Below are 25,102 nucleotides of genomic sequence, written 5' to 3' on the forward strand. Positions count from 1 at the left end.
GCATATACAGGGTCCAGCTGGGAGGTGTGACGATTTTCAGAAAACTCGTGCAGTTATTTTTCGTCGAATTTCAATTTTTATTTTTTTTAAAGACTACATATATAATGCCATTTAATACACTGTAACAAAGACATTTTAAAAAATGTAATTCATGTTTGAATTGGGTATAACAATGCAAGTGGGGGGTCTAGCGCATGCGTAATGGCTGTTGGTTACTCGTTGTTAGGCGCCATTTCAGTAGCCATGGAGCTGTGGATGATTGAACATCGCGTCTTTGTTGTTGAGACGTTTATTCAAACGGGTAGTTCGGTGGTGCTTACACAGCGCAGATTTCGTACTCACTTCAATGTTGGTCGACGTGGCGCCGTTCCGTCTCGAAACACAATATTGAAGTGGGTAAAAAACTTCAGGACAACTGGATCTGTAAGGCCGGGAGCAGCTCGTGGAGGTGATCGAACCGTTAGGACCCCGGAAAACATCGAAAGGGTTCGACAAGCTGTGGAGGCCAGCCCTCGTCGGTCAGCGGTACGGCACGCTCACGCTCTACGGATGTCAGACAGATCAGTTCGTTGAATTTTGCACTTGGACCTTCATTATCACGCATACAAAATCATGATGGTTCAAGAACTGCAGCAGAATGATTTCGTACGGCGGTTTACGTTCGCAGAAAGAATGCTGGAACTGCTGAGGGATGCTGCTGTGCTGAGAAATGCTGGAACTTTTCCACGCGTCTGCAAGAATGCTTGGACAAGAACGGCCGCCATTTAGATGATGTCATTTTTCAAACATGAATTACATTTTTTAAATGTCTTTGTTACAGTGTATTACATGGCATTATATATGTAGTCTTAAAAAAAAAAAAAAATTGAAATTCGACTAAAAATAACTGTGTACGAGTTTTCTGAAAATCGTCACACCTCCCTGTATAACCTTCTTTCTGAAGGCCTCAGAGAGCTCTTTTGATCTAGGCATGGTGACACTGCACACTTCAACAACAAAAAGCAAACCAAACGAAATGTCTGAGGTTTAAATAAGACAGGTTCCTCCAAGATCCTCTCTAACAATGTTCTTATCATTTGCACCTGAGCTGGTGCACCTGATTCTAATTTTAGGTATTTGTAGTGATAAATTATAGGGGTGTACTTACTTTTTCCACATGCAAAATTTGCATTTATGTTTATTTAAATTATACAATGGATTACAAACTGTAAATGTTTCATGATATTTGTTATATTATATCACCTTTATCTATCAATATTGTTGAAATGAAGATCAAATAGCTGTATGTTGAAATATGTTGAAAAAGTCAAAACTTTACATGGGGTGTACTTACTTTTTCACATGACTGTATGTCATGTGGCACCATCTTCCTGCAGTAAATGTGTCCCAAACAGCAAAATTCCTTGCTGGTATAAAATCACCACTATTCTGGTGTATAATTTTGCAGTATGGAATATTTACTGCATGAAGATGATGCAACATGCCATGAGACAGTGTGGACTGCAGATTCTTCCTTGGACACCACAGAGTCCTGACATGAACACCATCAAACATATGGATCGTGAGCTGCAGAAAATCAGAACTCTTTCAAATATTTATGCAAAAGCTGCAACAGACTCTTCTGCACATTTGACAAAATCTGTATGAGGCTGTCACGCAGAGCACCATTCATTTGATGCTTTAACAGGCTCAAGCAATGTATGAAGCCAAAGGCCATGCTATCAGATAAGGGGTGTTGCAAAATAAATGATACTTTTTTCCCCAAAGATGAAATGAAGTTTCAATCGGTTGAAAATCCAACCAAAGGCTTTATTTCATTCAAAAATTTAAAACTCACGTTTAATATGCGTCAATATGTCCACCATTAGTTTCAGAAACCATTTGGAGTCGACTTTTAAAATATTTCAGCAAAGACACGAACATTTCTGTTTCGGTAGCTGTTTGGTTCAGAACTTGTGTCAAAACCCAGACAAGTGTCTCACGTTTAAATTTCTAGTTGTCTGGTAATGAATCAAGGATTTCTTCTGCACGCTGTTTCACAATGGCGCCAACATTCTCCGCAGGGTTCAAATCTGGAGAGTTTCCTGCCCATCTTCCGAATCCATCTTTGCGAAAGAAATCAAGTTTTTCTTCGTCAAGAAAGTCATGGGTTGCATTCACCTTCATGCATCCTGCAAGGTCGTGCAGGAAAGTCACTTGATCGAAACGACCTTGTCGATTTTCAAGTTTTTGCAAAAATGGCAAAACGACTTCTTTTAAAACATGATCACGAAAATAAGCGCCGTCCCATGATTGTCCCTGTTCTTTGACGTCAAACACCATTCCCTTTGATGTGAAGCACAAAAAGAATCCAACACATGTTGGGTGACGCTGTTGTGGAGCACACAAAATGTCCCAAACTTCACGACGGGTTTGAGCCCAGATTCTGTCATTTTGCGAGTTTGGTTTTCGCAGCGAATAAACGAAAAATTCATCGGATGGTGCAAGATGCAAACAACCCGCTTCTTGCCAGTCAGACAAAAACTCACAGAAATTCTGCCGATGTTCAACGTTGACTTCTGTGATCGAAGGAACTTGAACTCGTTTGAACGGCTTGAATTTTTCACAATTTCATGATGACGCACGCGAAATATGAATTAAAAAATCGCGGACATGTGGTCAATACAATCTTGGGGGGAAAAGTATCATTTATTTTGCAACATCCCTTACTAATATAGTCAATGTGATTGTGTTCATATCATAGATCACAGAAATAATGTTTGATTAAACCACGGGTATTCATTTTATTCTGGCAGGGCACTGTACATCCATGATTTGCTTGAAAAATTAAGTTGTAATAACTTGCTGTTGCTTTAAGGAAAGAACTAAGCTCGATTGCATCTAACCTTTTCTTGACGCCATTCCCATTTTAATCTAGATATGCTTGATTTACAAAAGTTAATAATCCCACACAATTTGTAGAAACGCAGGTAATCCCACCCAATTTTAATCTAGAATTGCGAATGTTCGGTGAGCACATCAATTTGGAAACTGCTGAAGATGTCTTTTGTAATAGTTTCATCAATTTAATTATTCGCAGACATTCTGTCCATTGTTGAAATGACTCACCGCCATAATGGTTATGGTCTCAGTCATCAGTCCTCATCAAATTCGTCAATCGTTCCATTTGGATTAAAATGTGAGTTGATGCAAGAGCAGAAAAATAAAACACAGGTAATTTGAAAGCTATCCAACACTTTTTTCAGGATGTATTACTTGTGCAAAAAAGATCAACTTGAAATAATCGCATGGCATGTGATAACATAATAGGATATTACTTGTAATCTTCATGATTGGTGTGTCTGTCTGCGGTGGCAGACAAGTTGGGCAATCGATTTTATCAACTGAAAGTCGATGAGAGCGTGTTGATATAGCTTGTTATCTTGATCATTTGTTTCTACCTCATCAATTTACTGAATTCCACTCTCTGAGAGGTCTTTCATATTTGGTCACTCTGGCTGTCTTTTCAGACAATGATCTTGGGTTCCATGGTTCGATTTCTGTTGATGAAGAGCTCATGGACCACTATCATTCAGACAAACTGATAACTATATATATTTGGTGTCTCACTTAAATAATGATTCCCAGAATATATTAATTTGCTGAAACGGGTCGAAAGGTTATGAGACACTCCCCATCCTTTGAGACGTATTAGTAACTTTTTTGGTATGGCAGCAAGATTGCTATCCTGAAACGTAAGCAGCACCAACTCCCAATATTTCAACCATTGAGCGGTCTCGACGCCCACGGGGGAGGGAGGTGACCCAACATCGTCCGGCTGGATTGGTGGCTGACTTAAGACCAGAATGTTCGGGAATAAACGTTTCTTTCAAAAGAAACACACCATCCTATACTGGCTACATGGAAAATTAGAAAGCCATTTTCTTTTTTTAAACCATCAATTTGTGATTTTGACTGTCACATGACTTAAGGAGCTAACAGCATGTAAAGTGAAATGAAGATATAATTTCAAAAGCAGCAAGTGACATCATGAAAGTTTTACACCATATTATAACAGAAAGTGCAACTTCAGTAAATTTCCCAGTAGTATCTATGGAGACAGGCACATCAGGCGTTTTTTGGTCCATGATTGGCCAAAACTTGTATGATTTGTGATGTCACTTGTGTTTATCAGGTCAACGATGTGTTGCAAAATAAGATGCCACAAAATTCAAGGATCTCAAGTGTGGCAAATAAAATAAATCAGCAGTAATTTTCAGTTTTTGAAATGAGCCTTCTGTTTCACTTTACAATAGCCATTGTCTTTTTACTATAAAGTTGTGACTTTTTTTTTTTTTAGTACAGCACCACCATTCTTCAGTAAAATGGACCAGCAGAGACAGACAAAAAGCCAGACAGAGATGAAGACCAGGCAAGCATGAACATTGGAAAAGTAGATGAGCACGAGCTAGAAAGTTGAGGGTGCAAATGATAGGGCTGATGCGCTATTGGGAAGTACTTACCTGTGCGGCACATCTCTGTAACCTCACCCTTGGCGAGTGGGCAATGATCGCTGTGTCCGCAAGAGCTCCCAGAGTTCCGCTCGGTCTTGCAATAAAGAGGTGACCCAAGGTGTGGTGGCCGTGGAACGTATTTTCTCTTCTTCTTAGGCAACTTTTGTTTGGCCATCGCAAGGGAGTAGTACATGGAGAAGTTGTTGACTATGACTGGAACAGGCATTGCAATGGTGAGTACACCAGACAGGGCACAGAGTGCTCCAACCAACATCCCAGACCATGTCTTAGGGTACATGTCTCCATAACCTAGTGTTGTCATGGTGACCACAGCCCACCAAAAGCCAATAGGGATGTTTTTAAAGTCTGTGTGATTACTGCCTGTAGGGTCATCGGCGCTGGCACCCATGCGTTCGGCATAATATATCATAGTTGCGAAGATGAGTACTCCAAGGGCAAGGAATATAATGAGGAGGATAAATTCATTGGTGCTCGCCCTCAATGTGTGACCGAGGACCCTGAGGCCCACAAAATGTCGTGTGAGCTTGAAAATCCGGAGGATTCTAACAAAGCGGACAACACGAAGAAATCCCAGCACGTCTCGAGCTGCATGGGAAGTTAGTCCTTGCAAGCCAATCTCCAGGTAGAACGGTAGAATGGCCACAAAGTCTATAACATTGAGATAGTTCTTTATGAAGGCTAGCTTGTTGGGGCAGCAAACAATTCGAACAATAAATTCAAAGGTGAACCACAAGACACAGACTCCTTCCACAAACATAAGCTTTGGATCCGTCTTCATTTCAACAGTATTCTGGGTCCCACTTATCGAATCCATTGTTCTGTTGATCTTGCTGTTGAACGCCTCATGTGTCTCCAGACAGAAGGTCGTGATGGAGACCAGGATGAAGAAAAGCGATGCAAATGCCACAAACTGATGGGTGGTAGGGAGCAAAAAGGAAGGAGATTATTTGCTTGTTTATCAAGGTGAGGTAGATTCATAATTGGCTTTATTAATAATAACATTAGTAGATACAGATACAGTTTATGTAGATAATGAAATAAATGTTAACATGCAATACCTAAAAGTATGCACTGGAACACTTACCACTGGAGCCCATCTGTAACCGATAAAACTCACAGACACTTCTCTAATCATACTGCCTTAAAACCTGCTCCATATTGTGCTGAATTCATCATGCCCATGCAAGACCGTGTGAGGTGCCATTGTCTTTGGTCACGTGACCATTCTTTAAGTGGGAGTGAAGCTCCACCGGTTGACTTTTGTTTCCGGATACTTTTGTTTATGAACAGTTTTATGATTTTTTTTTCTGGAAGCGTGGCTTTGAGTTACATTAGCATGCCAAATTTCAGCATTCGAGCACATCTAGAAAGTACTAAACATTTATATCAATGAGTGAGTGGTTAGAAAGAGATTCATATACATATACAATTGGATTTGTGTACTAATTTCCATTCTGCACACCATAATATATACAATTAAATGTAATTGGTTTGATTCCCGACAAATATTTGACCTTTGAACATGATGCCGAAGTGCCAACTCTAAGCGAAGCTCCACCTCTCTCCACACCGATGGCCAAAGCGCTGATATTTCTTGTTCTAATGATTTGATGAAGAATTGAAATTTTTTATTGTGACGTTGACCCAGCACGTCTCACAATAATGGGGTGGAGCGAATTTCAGGGCAATTATCCCGGAGTATGGAATTGGTTCATTCACAATTCACAGAGATTTGCTGCCAAAGCTCAAAGCAGTTTGCTACAACCTTGAGAGAAATACCCACTGTAACCAAAGAAAGAATCATGGAAAATATACTCAAATTTGTCTTGAAAGTAAATAACCAATATTTGGATCAGCATGACAAACATAGATCACAAACAAAGGGCACGAAATACAATGACGAGTTGGAAAATGGTGAGAACGATATTTTTATTTTGTGAAAGACTGGAACTTTAATTTAGACATACACAGTGCTGATGTGTATATATATATATATATATATATATATATATATATATATATATATATATATATATATATATATATATGTATATATATATATATATATATATATATATATATATATATATATATATATATATATATATATATATATATATATATATATGTATATATATATATATATATATATATATATATATATATATATATATATATAATATATATATATATATATATATATATATATATACACACACACACACACACACACACATACATACATACATACATACATACATACATACTGTTGTGAATTTTGGGGGTAGGGGAATATCTAGATTTAGGTAGATCTGCATAGGTAGGTGTCCGGCTGTCATGATAGGGAACCTCACCTGTAATAAGTTTTGTCTAGCCCGAATGTTGGAGTAAGCTGCGTATCTGTGTCCCCGCCACGAGGGAAGGGGCTTGGTAACTAGAATTAGGGAATAGGCTAACTCCATTGTGTGCCGTTCCCTCTGTAAACATCCCAGTGTCCCTTATGGCAATACATCCCATCGACATTAGCTAGGCCCATTAGCGCACCACACATTGAATAATTCCCCCGCCGCCACAATGACTTTGGAAGAGCAGACGGAAGCGGCCGCGAACAACGCCAGCATGAGCATCAAACATCGTGAAAGGCAAGCAATAGCCACACCCAGGAGAACGTGTGATTGGTTGGGGTAAGAAGCTGGCCACTGATTGGTGAAAGGAAGGTGGAAGGAAGCGGCAGACTGATTGGACACCGACGGATGGCATGACATGATAGGCAAAAAGCGCTCGGCCAATGAGAGGACACCAACGCAGTGAGAAGATTCGATAAGTCGAGGGGCACCACGCTGGTTGGGGGAGAGGAGGGCTGACGTCACACCGTGAGTGACAAAACGACTCGCTCGCCGGCATTTTGCTCTCTTCCCTTTGCCCCTTGCCTTCGCTTGACTGTCCCTTTGCGCTGGACTCTCTCTTGTGTTGGACCCTCACTTGTTGGAATTGGAAGGACGTTGGCACGCCGACGATTCTCTTACCCGGATTCACGAAAGAACCTTGCGAACGATCGCGCGGGGACACGAGGCTTGGCGTGCAGCGGCGTCCATGGGCCTGGTGGAGCACGAGCGGGGGCGGAACGAGGCCTACTTCCCGCTGACCGGAGCCGCGGTCGGACGACTGCGCTCGGAGCCAGACCATCCTTGATGACTGCAGACTACTGATTGAGATAAGACACACCACATTCTACAACACGACGAGACATTTATTTTATTCATCTTCTCCCATTGTTTCGTTTCTGAAGTCTGGTGTGGGGTGTCCCAATTAAGGATTTAGTTTCTTCCGTAGCGTTTCCTTGTTCTCGGTTCCGTTAAAAAATATTTATTGTTGTACATTTCACATTCGTTTCAGTTGGATTTATTAATTTCCAGGTTGAAGACATCGGACCTTGAAGGTAAGCGTGGCATCCTCCCCCAATCCCCCGGCTTGTGTGTCGATCCGCCATTGAATTGGAAACGCCTAGTTAAGCTCGATTCATCTGTGGTGACGCTCCGTGTTAATGGAGCCAAACCACACGACATAGATCACAAGCAAAGGGCACAAAATACGATGACGAGTTGGAAAATGGTGAGAACGATATTTTTATTTTGGGAAAGACTAGAACTTTAATTTAGACATACACAGTGCTGATGCAGTTTATATATATATATATATATATATATATATATATATATATATATATATATATATATATATATATATATATATATATATATATATATATATATATATATATATATATATATATATATATATATATATATATATATACATATATATATATATATATATATATATATATATATACATATATAAATATATATATATATATATACATATACATATATATATATATATATATATATATATATATATATATATATATATATATATACATATACATATATATATATATATATATATATATATATATACATATATATATATATATATATATACATATATATATATATACATATATATATATATATATATATATATATATATATATATATATATATATATATATATATATATATATATATACACTTATATATATATATATACATATATATATATATATATATATACATATATATATACATATATATATATATATATATGTATATATGTATGTATATATATATATATATATATATATATATATATATATATATATATATATATATGTATATATGTATATATATATATATATATATATATATATATATATATATATACATACATACATACAGACTTGGCATTTAATATGGAATATTTTTTTTGTAGGGGTGAACTTAGTTAATATGGTGCCAGCAGCATCACTAAGCTGGCACCACCTTCAGATATTTAGCGAGCAAAGACAAAAGGATGCACCATGGTTTCGCATGTTTCGCACCATGGTTCCATGCACCATGGTTTCGCATGGATGCACCTGCTAAATTTGTCTTTTACGAACCACTCGACTCAGAACCTACCGCAATGAAGGAGGAAGGCTGCGCCACACCCTCCGCAGATGACGAAGCAGCCTCTGGTTCCTCCTGAGGCACTTGAAGCTCAAGATAATATTCTATATGACGCCTCAGTGGTGCCAGATCCGATGTCGGGTACCATTCGTCGATAAACTTGTTAGACGTGATAATTACCAACTGACTGTTGAATACAATTGTTGCCCCCTTTATCGCTAAACGTAAGGGGTAACGGTCAAGTAGCTGCAACATTCCTGTGAATGGCATATCGCTTTCCCCAGCGAATTCATCAATGATTACCACTTTTTGACCCAAGTAACCATCCCACCACGGCCCTGGTGGTTTGAAGTAGTAGCTACCTTCTTCTTTCCCAATCTCGTAAGCTAACTTACTTTTTCCGACACCTGTCGGTCCTACCATGACTAACACAATGGTTTTAAAGTCTCTCTCTACTGCATTCATATCATGCAGATGTTGAAGTCCCCTGTAATGTCTTAAATACAATAAAGGGTGCTGATTCATCAACTCATAAATCGGTGTCAAGCCTTTTTTATTGTTCACATCGGCACAACAACTTTCAAGCGGACTCACATTAGGTCCTCCACAGGTAAACACATTACCAATTCGGGTTAAAGCCTTCGAACAATACTTGCGAGACGCCTTGACATTTTTACAATGTGCGAGGTATGCGCCAGCAAGCAAAGGTATAGCACCAACGAGCTGACTATGACTAAGCTGACGGCAAAAACGACAAAATCCTTGGAAATGAGGGGTCCCAGATTCCCCTCGCTCGAGTTGGTATACATACTCGGTAGTCGGATGATACGAGTTAAATTGCTCCTCTAGCGCTGACCCCGTGAACTGCGGGTTGTTTACGGTAAAGCACCAAGCCCTAAATGGCGACACGTGGGCGTGCCCAGACTTGCAAATCATTAACTGTTGCGCCATAGATCAAGCGATTATTTTGGGGCCCAAACCGGCGCAAAGTCTATAGTAATAATGAGGCTCCGCCTCCCAGCTGCCGCTGGATAGACTTTGACCCCAGGGGTGGGAGGGACGTTACTATAGTGATTAGTCCTTCGGGAACGGCCTCCGTCTTCGCTTCGGCCTACACTCAGATATCGAGCTGATTGTCTACGTTTGAAGTGCTAATTTGAAAGAAAAAATATTAAAGATCGGACAGGATGGCCTTTCGAAGACGCTACAAAAGACGTCTTCCGGTAAGTTAAAAGAAACGGTAGATCGGACTAGTCCATTCATGATGCACTAGTCTACGATGTATTTCCGCAATGAGAGAGACTGAGAACAGTGAACCAGAGTAAATATGGAATATTCAAGATGACTTAGAACCAAAAGTTCATTGGAATTATGTTGAAATTATTCTAGATTTTGTTAATGTGACCTTTAAAAGAACCAAAAACCACATTTGACATTTCAAAGCAAATAAATTGATCCTTGAAAGTGATGTAAACTGATATCGAACTCAATTCACGGACAGTACAGTGTTAAACTTCTGTACGTTTTCCAGAAGAATCTCTTTATTTTGCACATTAGCCAAAAAAAAATTCAACAAAAACAATAGCTAAATTATGACTGGGATTACGGACAGTAAAATTACAGTTCAGTACTTCGTGTAACCCCCACGAGCATTCAGGAGAGCACGTACACGTCGAGGCATGCTGTTCTCGAGATTTGCCAAGGTTTGGACAGGAATCGCTTGCCATGCAGTGACAATAGTCTGCTGCAATTCACACACAGAGGCAGGCTGCTGGTCCAAGTTGTTGATTTGACGCGTTACTTCTGCCCACAAGTTCTCTATCGGATTCATATCCGGGGACATGGCAGGCCACTCCATATGCTCTACACCACGGTCAGCAAGAAAGTGTTGGATCATGCGAGCACGATGAGGCAGTGCATTGTCATCTTGGAAGACAAAGTTTCCTCGAAAGGCTGCACGAGCAAATGGAAGCAATGTTTCTTCCAGAATGACCCTGTACTTGAACTGGTTCCGGTTTCCATTCATAACAACCAGGTCAGTTTTGCCCCCTGCATGAAAAGCAGCCCAAACGGTCACCCCACCACCTCCAGCTTGGACTCTTGGCACTATACAATCTTCGTTGTGGGCTTCATGCACTTGTCTGCGCGGTCGGACGTGGCCATCTTGACGATAGACCAGAAATCTAGACTCGTAAATGAAGGTCACATGATTCCAGTGTCCTGGCTGCCATTGACGGTGCTCTCTGGCCCACTACAATTGGCGCTGGCTGTGTTGTCTGGTCAGGCGTGGCTTTCTCAGGGGACGCCTGGCACGATAGCCTGCTTGAACCAGTCGTTGGTTGACTAGCCTTCTGGATACAGGCACATTTGTCAGTTGCTGCCACTCAGCCCTAAGCCGATTAGCTGACTTGGTACGGCCATTGCAGACTAACCGGTGCAGCTGGCGATCCTCTCTCCTTGTGGTTCTGCGTGGACGTCCTGGCCTCGGTATTGGAGTAGGGACACCCCTCTGAGCATTTCGTTTCAGGATCTTTGACACCTGACCTTGATTGATGCCATACTGCCGAGCAATAGCACGCTGTTTCATGCCAGAATTTCGTAAAGCCACCACTCCATGACAAACAGCATTGTCAAGTTGACGGACCATCTCCAGAGGAAGCGGCAATAACTTTTGTAGACGTACTGCAGTTGTTTTCCACTAATACAGAACGCAACAACCCTTATATACCCGATTGTGAAGCCAATCGTCAAATGTACCTGTCCTTACATTTTGTCACGCCACCTGTGATATAATCCTGTTATTGACATCTTGCTGTGAAAGACAATCAGTGACATGGTTCTTTCAACAAAGACATCACCGAAGGGTAAAAGAAACTCACCAGATTGATATACTGAGTTCAGAAAGTAAACCCAAGTAAAGAAAAAAAAAAATTCCATATTAAATGCCAAGTCTGTATATATATATATATGTATGTATATATATATATATATATATATATATATATATATATATATATATATATATATGTATGTATATATATATATATATATACCGTATATATATACTGAAACGCAAAAGAAACTTACCACCTTTGAAACCTTTAAATATCAACAATAACACTGCGTGTAGTAAATGTGTGAACTTATTTGTGGACAATAGTGTCCTCACTGTCAGACAAAATGGTCACGGATGGACACTTGAACCTTCAATGGTCACTTCATAGCACAGCTGTTGAACAGCCGTTTTGACTGTCAGTGATTAGCCAAGGGGTACGGGATGATTTTAATGAGCTGCACGTGATGTCTTGATATTGGCTTTAAAAAGGCCAGTGCAAAATGGGCATTTCAATCAACATGCCACGATTGTCAAGGGATCAACAGCAGCGTGCCCTGGGCATGCTGCAAGGCGGACTGAGCTACCGTGAGGTGGCACGTCGCCTTGGCTGTTCACACCAGACGATATCGGCCCTGGTGGACAGAGACACCCTCCACAACTCTGTAGATGACAGACCTCGATCAGGGAGGCCAAGAGTCACCACTGCAAGGCAGGACAGGCAGATGGTCCGAAGTCACCTGCGGGATCGATTCCATCCAGCATCCCGCACTGCGGCAGAAACTCCGGGTACTCCGGTTCTCAGAACGAGAATGACTCGTTCAAAATAAAACAAACCAACAATTGCTAATTGAAACATTGGCATTTTATTGATGGCATGTCAAGTTTTTGACCAAGATACACCATCTCTTCAGTTTGTTCTACAGTACAGAACAGCACAGGGTGCAATGTCAGTCCCCTTTCAATAGCGTGTGTGGCCACCATTGTTTTGGATACAGGCAGTGCATCGTCGGTGTATCCTGCCTACCAGTCTTTGGATGGATTGCTGCTGGATTCTGTCCCACTCAGTCCTCAATGTCTGAAGCAGCTCTGCCCGTGTCCTGGCCCTGCCAACTACGCGTCTCCCAAGCTCATCCCACAGGTGCTCTGTGGGATTCAGGTCAGGGGAGAGCGCAGGCCACTGCATGGTGTTGATGTTCTCGCCTTGGAGAAATGCAGTGGTAAAGCGAGCAGCATGGGGACGAGCATTGTCATGCTGAAAGGTTCTCAGTTCTGGGTGGTCTAGCAGGAATGGCAGCAGATGACGTCGCAGGATGTTATCCACATACCGCTGGGCGTTAAGATTCCCATCCACAACCACCAGTGGCGTCCTGTACCGGCCTGATATGGCGGCCCACACCATCACACTTGGGCCACCCCACCTGTTGGCTTGATGCACGCAACAATCGGCATATAGCTCGCCAGTTCTTCTCCAGACATGCTCACGCCCATCAGGACTGTCCACACAGAACCTTGACTCATCGCTGAAAGCGACCTCGTTCCACTGCGCCAAGGTCCACCGCTGATGCTGCTGGCACCATCTCTGTCGGTTGCGGCGATGGGCAGCCGTCATCACGGGGCCTCTGTATGGTCTTCTGGCAGTCAGACCATAGTCATGCAGTCGTCTTCGTGCAGTATCATTGGAGATCCGTGGGTTTGCACGCCCCGGAGTTTCTGTCGCAGTGCGGGATGCTGGACGGAATGGATCCCGCAGGTGACTTCGGACCATCTGCCTGTCCTGCCTTGCAGTGGTGACTCGTGGCCTCCCTGATCGAGGTCTGTCATCTGCAGAGTTGTGGAGGGTGTCTCTTTCCACCAGGGCCGATATCGTCTGGTGTGAACAGCCAAAGGCGATGTGCCACCTCACGGTAGCTCAGTCCGCCTTGCAGCATGCCCAGGGCACGCTGCCGTTGATCCCTTGACAATCGTGGCATGTTGATTGAAATGCCCATTTTGCACTGGCCTTTTTAAAGCCAATATCAAGACATCACGTGCAGCTCATTAAAATCATCCCGTACCCCTTGGCTAATCACTGACAGTCAAAACGGCTGTTCAACAGCTGTGCTATGAAGTGACCATTGAAGGTTCAAGTGACCATCCGTGACCGTTTTGTCTGACAGTGAGGACACTATTGTCCACAAATAAGTTCACACATTTACTACACGCAGTGTTATTGTTGATATTTAAAGGTTTCAAAGGTGGTAAGTTTATTTTGCGTTTCAGTATATATATATATATATATATATCTATATATCTATATATATCTATATATCTATATATCTATATATCTATATATCTATATATATCTACATATATATCTATATATCTATATATCTATATATATATATATATATCTATCTATATATATATATATATATATATATATATATATATATATATATATATATATATATATATATATATATCCCAGGTCAATCGCTGAATTAATGCCAGGGGGGTTGACTCAGCCTGTCATCCTTCCGAGGTCGGCAAATTGAGTACCAGCTTGCTGGGATAAATGACCCCAGTGTGTACCCCGATTTAGAATAGGTACACAATATCCCTGCGTGTCGTAAGACGCAACTAATGGTTGGCGTCAGGAAGGGCCTCCGGCCATAAAAACATTGCCTCAAACAGGGAACCATGATTGTCATGGGGCCCGCAAGGCCAACCCCCGCTTTAACGGGGCGGGTAAAAATGGCCTTAAAACGATCATTCATACATCTATACATAAATAAATAAATATATATATATACAGTCACGTGAAAAAGTAAGTACACCCCATGTAAAGTTTTGACTTTTTCAACATATTTCAACATACAGCTATTTGATCTTCATTTCAACAATATTGATAGATAAATGTGATATAATATAACAAATATCATGAAACATTTACATTTTGTAGTCCATTGTATAATTTAAATAAACATAAATGCAAATTTCGCATGTGGAAAAAGTAAGTACACCCCTACATTTATCATTACTTCAAATATTTAAAATTAGAATCAGGTGCACCAGCTCAGGTGCAAATGATTAGAACATCGTTAGAGAGGATCTTGGAGGAACCTGTCTTATTTAAACCTCAGACATTTAGTTTGGTTTGCTCTTTGTTGTTGAAGTGGGCGGCGTCACCATGCCTAGATCAGCAGAGCTCTCTGAGGCCTTCAGAAAGAAGGTTGTAGATGCCTACGAGTCTGGGAAGGGATTTAAAAAGATCTCCAAACAATTTGAAATCAATCATTCGACTGTCCGGAAGATCATCTATAAGTGGAGAGGATTCCAAACAACTGCCAACTTGTTCAGGCCAGGCCGCCCCAGCAAGCTCAGCCCGAGAGCAGACCGCAAGATGCTGAAAGAAGTCTCTAAGAACCCCAGAATGTCATCACGGGACCTACAGGTAGCTCTTGCCACTGTTGATGTCAAAGTGCACGTGTCTACCATTAGAAAGAGGCTGCACAAATTTGATCGACATGGGAGGTGTGCCAGGAGGAAACCTTTGCTGTCCAGAAAGAACATCAGGGCAAGACTAAAGTTTGCCAGTGAACACCTAGGCAAAGACCAGCACTTCTGGAACAATGTGCTCTGGACAGATGAGTCAAAGGTAGAGATATTTGGCCACAGTACCAGAAGACATGTTTGCCGAAAACCAAAGACAGCATTTGACCGCAAGAACCTGATACCAACTGTAAAGCATGGCGGTGGAAATATTATGGTTTGGGGCAGCTTTGCTGCATCAGGGCCTGGGCATCTCGCCATCATATAATCCACGATGAATTCTTCATTGTACCAGAGGGTGCTTGAGGATAATGTGAGGCCATCTGTCGGAAAGTTGAAGCTCAACCGAAGGTGGACCTTGCAACATGTCAATGACCCTAAACATACCAGTAAATCCACCAAGGAATGGCTGAAAAGAAAGAAATGGAGGGTGCTGGAATGGCCAAGTCAAAGCCCGGATCTAAATCCCATCAAGATGTTGTGGGGGGATTTGAAACGAGCTGTGCATGCAAGAAACCCCTCAAACATCACACAGCTGAAAGAATTCTGCATGGAGGAGTGGGCAAAAATTTCTCCCAGTCGATGTCAGAGACTGGTAGACAGTTATAAGAAACGCCTACTTGAGGTTGTTTCTGCCAAAGGGGGCAATACCACCCATTAGAGCCAAGGGTGTACTTACTTTTTCCACATACGAAATTTGAATTTATGTTTATTTAAATTATACAATGGACTACAAAATGTAAATGTTTCATGATAATTGTTATATTATATCACCTTTATCTATCAATAATGTTGAAATGAAGATCAAATAGCTGTATGTTGAAATATGTTGAAAAAGTCAAAACTTTACATGGGGTGTACTTACTTTTTCACGTGACTGTAACTAACACAAAAACCACCCTCCATGTGGTGACGCGCAAACACTCTTACCCTGAACGTTTACCCTGCGTATGTACATTGAGGTGGGCTTCTTCTTTGCGTCACACGGTCCATGCTAAACTAAACCATCCGACCTTTCCTGAGGTATTTCATCTCTACCGCTATAAACGTAACAGTATTAAAATTAATTTGTTCAATATAAATCAAATATAACGTCAATCTGAGTTGTAATAAATACAGTACTCTGATATATATATATATATAAAATAACCACCTTTAGAGGCCATTTTTCCCCGCAAAGCGGGGGTAGGCCTTTTTCGGGAACCGTGGTTGTTGTGGTTTTTCAGTCCCCTTTTTGAAGCAATGTTTTACGGCCGGATGCCCTTCCTGACGCCAACCCTTTTTGCCGCCTTTAACGACAAACAGGGAATTACCAGTGAACTGGTACTCAATTAGCCGACCTCGGAAGGATGACAGGCTGAGTCAACCCCCCTGGCGTTAATTCAGCAATCGACCGGGATTCGAACCCAGGATCCTTGGATCCTAAGCCGGCACCCTAGCCGCTAGCCCAACACCAGGGTTGGTAAAATAAAATAAAATACTACTCTGATACTGATAAAATACTATAAAGTATGATAAAATACTCTAATAAAATAAAATAAAAAAGTTGGTTTGAGTCAGGATATACAAGTTTTTTTGTATACAAAGACAAGGCTCAGGAAGAGATAGTACACATAATAGATCAAGACGAAACAATGCAAAAGGAACATTAGCAAGGAAGTGGGGAAACCAACAACATGGCTGAGGGACAAGATATACAGAGGGACAAAATATACAGAGACAGACACTCCAATCTAGACAGGAAGAGTCGATTAAAGGGTCCCATTGAGAGCCACACGTTGGCTCTGAGAATAGAGTGAGTCAGTCATGCAAGAGTGGAGTTGGCCTTGGATGCCATAGGCAGAGAGTTTGGAGAGCAAGGCGGGATGCCAAACTGCAATGAAAGCTCGAGATATGTCCAGAGAGATGGTTCTGATCTCATGTCTGACATTGAGAGCCTCCATCCATTGTTGGGAGAGTAGAAGCAGCATGTCCAAGGTAGAGTGACCTGGTCTGAAACCAAGGTTTATGATCTGAGATGACGTAGTCAGAGGAAAGCAACGATTTTTTGTCAACTATGATGATGGATTCCATGACCTTGCTGATGATTGGAAAAAGCTGATAAGTCTGTAGTTAAGAGGATCAGTTTTTGCACCTAGTTTATGTTATGCAGTGATGTTGACTGACTTTCAAACAGATGGAAGGTTACCTAGGGCAAATGATAGAGAGAACACAGCAGAAAGAGGATGTGTAAGAGCAGGTTTTTCGGACATGTGAGCTGAAGCCGTCTGGTCCAGTTACAGAATCAGAGAAAAAGACACAGTCTGGGTGTGAGTTGGGTGTGACTGGGGTGGGGTGTGTACAGAGAGTGAGGGGTGGGGACAAGATTTGGAAACAAATACAGAATTAGCATTCTGCCTTTTCACGAGTGAAGTCGGCTGTGGTTCCATTTGAAGTGAGGAAAGGGATGGAGAGGGAGCATACACCAGATACAGACTTAATAAGGTGACACCAGGTTTTAGATGAGGGAGACAAGTTTGAAAGGTCAATCTTGAGGTTGGACAGATGCTGTTTTCTGGCTATGTTGAAAGTGGACACGGACTTTTTTGTGGAATGTTCTGAGATTGCTGTCCTTCTGGGTTTTCCTTCCAGGAAGAGAGGCAAGTTGTTTCTAAGCAACTGCCTCAGCAGAGGATTCAGTGTACAATGGGTGGGAAGAAGGGAAGGATAACTGAAGACCAAATGGGATTGATCTGTACCTAAGACAGATCAGGCTTCTGTGGAAGAATTCCCAGGCTGAGTTAACATCAGGGGCAGAAGGTATGGGAGACCAGTCCTAAAGAGAGACGACTGCTAACAGTCCCTGCTAATCTGCTCGAGTGAAATTCCAGACTCATCGGTGTTGACACAGCTCTCTGAGAATAGCCAGAAAGATGTTGATTTCAACAAGTATATGATAAGATGAACCTATTGGAGCAGAGGAATAGCAGGAGACATTTGTGGGGATGTTTTTCATCACTAAGTCCAGCAGGGAAGATTTGCCACTGGGAGAAATCCAGATTGGAAAATTCACATATTTTGTCAGTTCCATGGAGTCACAGAAGTCCTTTGCTAAAAAAGGCTTCACAATTAGAATGAATTGCCATGGGGGTATGATGAATAATACACAAAAATAGCTGATTAATTCAAGGATATCTTCACAGGAATCGGTACATCACTAAATAACAGAATTCCCCCCTGCCAAGTTGGCTTTGATCATTATCTTCCTGACCCACATCAAAATTTGTTGTACTGCACTTGCACCCCACAACAAAGGGGGAAATTTATGATATTGATTCTTTAAAAAAAAAACAACGCTCCTGGCTTGGATGTATTTAGCCCTAACGTGATCAAATCCGTGATGAAACAAATTGCTGGACCAATGTGTCATCTTATTATAAGGGAGCAAACGTATATGGTTATGTATGGATGTGTATTTGTAAACAAAACGTCTTCTTCTTAAAATATATATAAAACCGAAAAACATGGTATGTCAGATGTGACTATATACGTATATATACGTGTGTGTGTGTGTGTGTATATATATATATATATATATATATATATATATATATATATATATATATATATATACATACATATACAGTAATACCCCGGCCTACGTCATTAATTGGTTCCATAAGCCGTGACGTAACTCGGTTTTTGACGTAAACCGGGCGTAATGTCTTAAAAATGCCTTAAAATGAAGACAAACACCGTAATTCATAAAACTAGAGTAAATAACTGGAGGAGGCTGCGGCTTCGCCCTGAATCTTTGCCGCTCCCCATCGGGAGTCCCTCCGTTGTTTTCTATCGGTCGGCTCTTCTCCTCGAACGGGGTGACCGGCACGGACGTGTCGACCGTGAGCTGGCTTGTGTGCCGAGTGGCTCCGCGGCCCGCTTCACCACAGCGTGCTTTACCCAACGTGTCCGAGCAGTTTCACCGGTGGTCGTGTCGTGTCATCTGTGACGAACGAATGAGCTCAGGGTTCCGTGAACCCGGCCGCCCCGGGGATCGACGCTCGCCTCCGAGTCGTAGGCGTGCCCCGTCTTTCCTCGAGCGGCCGAAGTTGCTTGCTTCTTTATTTTTGGACGATGCGATATACGCAGAAATGACGACGTACAGGCAGGCATTTGCAAATCCATGCACATGTGCACATGCACACGTCGATCGGTTCTTTACAAGGATATGCATCAACAACAACTTGCTACTCCCTGCACCACAGATGTTAATTTCCAAACAATTTACCTACTCCCTCTACCTAACTTTAAACTACCTTCCCCGGGTATTCGTGAAGGGGTCCATCCTCCCCCATCCACTCCTTCGCACCATGCACTCCACACCACTCAATCCACACTACTCACTCCACACACCATTTATTCCCACACATCAATTATTCTCTCCATTTGTCCACTTGCACCCCATGCAAGTCAATCACTCAACACCATTACACATGTCCTCAATACACCATTCATACACTTTCTCCGGCCATCCCAGACCATTGCCTCATTTCACCAAGTTCAACGATAACCAGATTCTCACACACACACAACCATTCTCGACCAATGCCTCATTTCACCAAGTTCATTCCACATATCCTCATTCAATTCCTCATTTGCGCCTAAAGCTCATCCTCATACTCACACACATGATACACCAAGATACACCAAGAGCGGCTTCAGCTTGAAGTCGCCGGTGCAATTACCCCCAAGCATTAGCGTTAGCCGCTCCTTCGCGACTTTGTAGCCTGGCATGGTCTTCTCCTCTTTCGAGATAAAGGAGATGATGATGTAGGAGTGACGTAAAGTCGCACATAATGACGTTCGCTGAACTGAAATTTACTCTAGAAGAGTGGTGTAAAGTCGGATTTGACGTAGGTCGAAATGGCGTAAAACGGGGTATGACTGTATATATATATTACATACTGTTTGAATGTTGGTTGCATCCTGTCTATTAAGTGCGTACGTCTATTAATTACGTACTGTTGGGATATACCTTTCGACCCTTTAAACTGCTGAGAATCCTTAGACCTTTGAAGACCATTTAAGTCCCCAAAGACCCTAAAGACCACCAAGACCTCTAAAAATCCAGAGGACCCAAAATAAGCCGAAGACCCATAAAACTCCAAAGACCTAAAATACTTCCAAAGACCTAAAAGACCCAAATACTCCCAAATACTCTATACTCCCAAATACAAATAAAATACTCCCAAATACAAACAAAATACTCCCAAATACAAATACTCTATACAAATAAAATACTCCCAAAGACCTAAAAGACCCAAAGACCCAAAATACCCCAAACACCCTTGAAAACCCAGAGGGCATAAAAGACCCTGAAGACCTCGAAGACCCAATAGATCCCGAAAACCTAAAACAGCCCGATGACCCAAAAGGGCCCGCAGACCCAAAATATCCAAAAGGATCCAAAATACTCAAAAGGACCCAAAATACCCCAAAGACACAAATTAACCTGAAGACCAAAAATACCCTTAAAGACCCAGAGGAACCAAAAGACCCTTAAGGACACTGAAGACCCTTAAATACCATGGAGAACCAAAATACCTTGAGGACCCAAAATACACCAAAGACCCTTAAGGGCCACAAAGACCCAAAATACCATAAAGACACAAAGACCCCGAAGACCATTCAAGATCATGAAGACCCTTAAAACCTCAAAGACCTATAATATGCTTTATACCCATTAGATCAAATTGGACCCTTGACCATTTAGAGCTTTTGACCACTTGGACCTTTTTGATTACAAATAAATTACAAATAAATAAAATCACCAATATTACAAATAGATTTGTACAAAATAAATGTTTGTATTATGACTGGTGTAAATCATGACAATACAGCAACTCAAGTTCAGTAAGTTCATTATCCTCAGGTAAAACAAGCCTGTGTCTCTGTAGCGACATGTGGTGAGGTGAGTGTTGCAACCCGATCCATGCTAGTATACATAATTTGTCTTTTAATGAGGAGATATTCCCAGATAAAGTACAGATGGCAAAAGTCACACCGGAGTTCAAAAGTGGGGAGTATAGGGAACGTACTAATTTTAGGCCAATTCCGGTAATCTGTATTTTCAAAATTGTTGGAATGAATTATGGTATGTATACAAGAAATGTTTCAATTTTTATATAAATATACAATATTCTTTAAGAATCAACATGGATTCCGAAAAGGCCACTCAACATGTTTGGGCTTAATTGACCTTACCAACAAAATTATCGATGCTTTGGAAAATAATTGTTACACTGTTGAGCTTTTCATCGATTTATCCAAAGCCTTTGATACCTTTATTCATAAAATTATGTTGTCAAAATTGTATTATGGGATTTGGGGGGTTGATTCACGATTGATTAATAATTGAACACCTCATGATTGGTTTACAAGTTATGTACACAGTCACATCCAGAGTTATGTAGACAGAGATTAATGGCTAAATTTCTTGGTGTTTGTATTCAGTCAATTATCATGGAAATTTCATATCCGTGAACTTGAAAAGAAAGTTGCCAAGGTATTGGCATAATTTCACGACAAATGTTTTCTCCCCCAAAATGTACTCAAATTGTTATATTGCTCGATTATACTTCCTTATTTATCATATTGTACTCTTGTGTGGGGTAATACATTTCAGTCTAATCTCAATAAATTGTTCCTTTTTGCAGAAAAAAATTATTCAAATAGTATATAGGGTGCCACTTGGATCCCAAACCGATCAAATATTTTAACATTTAAACTTACTGAAATTGTATGATCTCACATCAACAAGCTATTTTTATGTACAAATGTAATTTTTATGTGTACAGTGCCATCAGAAGGTATTCACAACCATTGACTTTTTCACATTTTGTGTTACAGCCTGAATTTAAAATGGATTATATTGAGATTTCTTGTCACTGATTACACATAATACCCCAATCCCCATCATGTCAAAGTGGAATTAATTTTTTTAAAGAAACTTTTACAAAATAATAAAAAATGAAAAGTTTAAATGTCTTGAGTCAATAAGTATAAGAGAAACCAAAAGGAAAGGTGGTGGACAAGTTGACTAACTAACTAAATTCCTGCCCTGACTAACTGCTGGGAAGGCATTGGCAAACTACCAGCCAGTATCACCCTTGCCAAGCAGCAAAGGATAATTTCCCTTTTGGGTACAGAGACAGTTTGATTAGAAAACGGACACAATATGCTGCACACACAATGGGCGCAGGTTCAGAGCCGCCAGACTCCATGGATATAAAATGGCTTCTAATCGCAAGTTGTCGCTACTCCTAATATATAGAGATGCCAGTTCCATTTGTAGGAGAATACATTAGTTTCCAATAAAATGAAGTCTCGTCGACCGAAATGGGCGAAAAGGAAGTTATTTGTTGTATTTAATAACTTGCGCTTATAATTATCATTTTTTTTACTTCTGCTAGGTACGCAAACCAGTGAGACTTAGGTTATACACTGCCCATTAAACTTGGTGCTTTCACTCACACAAGGCATTGCTGGAATGTCCTTCTGTACACCTCACAAGTACATAAAAAGATAGTGCAAGCAACAGTAAGGAGTCCCAGGTTCCGTTTTTGAGGAAAACTTCTTTCAAATAGAGTGTGGAATATTTATGGAGTTTGCTATGAATATCCTTTGAGATAATAATAGTAACTCACTGTTAAGACTGCGAAGGTTTTTCGATGAAATAACTCGACAGAAAGGTAATTAGACATTGACAGAATTGACAGGAATTTTTTTTTTTCTTCTTCCAGTTTTTCTTCCAGTATGGTAGTAAACCAGCGACACTGCAATTACACACCACCCGTGAAACTTCGTTCTTCCACTCGCACAGGGCATTGTCATAGCGTTCTTTTATGCACCTCACATATTAATGAATATATAGTGGAAGCATTAATAATGGAGCCCCAGTTTCCATTTGCAAGATAATTGGCTAGTAAGTGAAATCGAAATCGTTTTTTTTTTTTTCCAAGATTTTTCTTGAGCAGCATAATTGTCTAACTGTTAAGACTGATAAGGTTTCTCAGTAAAGTAAATCGATGGAAAGGAAATGATACCTTGATACAATTGACTAAATAGGTTTGGGTTTCTTTTATTTTTTTTTTAACTTCCGGTACGTGTCCGAACCAACAACTCTGAGTATATACACAATGTGCACAACAAAAATGCAAATAACTTGGAACTGCATGAATTTTGATATTTGTAAACCTCTGCATGCACTGTATGGACCCAAGAGCTCTTAAATTATGTATCATTCGGCATTGTACGTGTTGTGGTTGCGACGTTTACCCTGATCAGACGCAATCTGGCAACTAGCAATATACTCTCACTCAACCTCAGTACACCCAATGGTTACTCATACATCAATAAACCACGCTCAGAGGGCCGAGGTGTTGAATTGCTGTAATACACCGACAGGACATCAAGACCAGCCTCATCTCCATCTCATCTGCTCCATCATTTGAACACCTGGCTTTTAAACTTTCTGGTCACACACAGTCAGTCATGGCAGTTGTCTTCCGCCCTCCCAAACCACACCCATCATTCCTGTCTGACTTCTCTTACTTTCTGACCCAGCTCTGTTCCTTCTCCCCCTCAACCCTCCTCAGTGATTTCAATATCCACATGGACTCCACTGACTCCACAATAACCGCTGACTTCATTGATATTCTGAATTGCTTTAACCTCACTCAACATGTCAACTTTCCCACCCATAACCGTGGTCACATTCTGGACCTTGTCTGTTCTATTGGACTAAATCTACACCATCTCTCTGGCTCTGACCTCACCCTCTCCGATCACTTAGCCATCACTATGACCATCAACATTCCCACCCCATCACCAAGGCAAAAACGCATAATCAACCTCCGTAAGCTAAACTCTCTTTGACCTACCTCATGTCCTCATATCTTGCCTCTCCGGAAAAATGTCCACCTCTCCCTTCGTTGATTTGCACAGCCCCTCTGACCTCACTGACTACTACAACCACACTCTCTCCTCCTGCCTCGACCAGCTTGCGCCTATGAAAACCAAAACAGTTTCCTTCACCCATTCTGCACCCTGGTTTACCCCTGAACTCCGCCTGATGAAAACCCGTGCCCGCCAACTTGAAAGACTCCGCAATAAAACAGGTCTCACAATCCACTCCCAAGCCTACAAAGACCACCTGCAGCACTACAAAGATGCCCTATCCCGCGCCCGCTCCACCTACTACTCTCAAATAATCCACTCTGGCTCCGGAAACCCAAAAGCACTTTTCTCCACAATAAACAAACTCCTCAGCCCCCTGGATACCACCACCCAGTCATTCACAGTCGACAACTGCATTTCTTTCCTTTCATTCTTCCAAAGCAAGATAGACAACATCTACAGCAGCTTAACCACCACCGCACCTGCTCCCCCTCAAACCACCTGCCCCCCCCCCCCCCCTTATCCTGCCAACCCCTATCTCAGTTTTCCCCAGTCTCCCCTACTGACCTCTCTGAACTCCTCACAGGAATGAAAACTGCCACCTGCAATCTGGACCCCATCCCCTCCAGCTTTGTTAAGGCTTGCCTTCCTGCTCTCTCTCCACTTATCACTGCAACGATAAACTCCTCCCTGTCTACTGGCATCGTCCCACCATCCCTCAAAATCGCTGCTGTCACCCCCATTCTGAAAAAACCTGGACTCAACGCTGACAC

General features: G+C 41.3%; 1 protein-coding gene across 5 annotated transcripts in view; it reads right to left on the minus strand.

Moving 5' to 3' along the window:
• Positions 1-25,102, minus strand: part of LOC137431684 (voltage-gated potassium channel KCNC1-like) — a 75,398-nt gene that overhangs the window by 22,678 nt on the left and 27,618 nt on the right. For all 5 annotated transcript variants that reach the window (XM_068123297.2, XM_068123294.2, XM_068123296.2 and 2 more), the window contains exon 2: positions 4,503-5,424. In XM_068123297.2, the coding sequence (XP_067979398.1) occupies positions 4,503-5,424 (922 nt within the window). The remainder of the gene's footprint in view (positions 1-4,502; positions 5,425-25,102) is intronic.

The sequence above is a fragment of the Myxine glutinosa genome, chromosome 7 (assembly GCF_964187855.1).
Source record: "Myxine glutinosa chromosome 7, kmMyxGlut1.1, whole genome shotgun sequence".
Classification (NCBI taxonomy): domain Eukaryota; kingdom Metazoa; phylum Chordata; class Myxini; order Myxiniformes; family Myxinidae; genus Myxine; species Myxine glutinosa.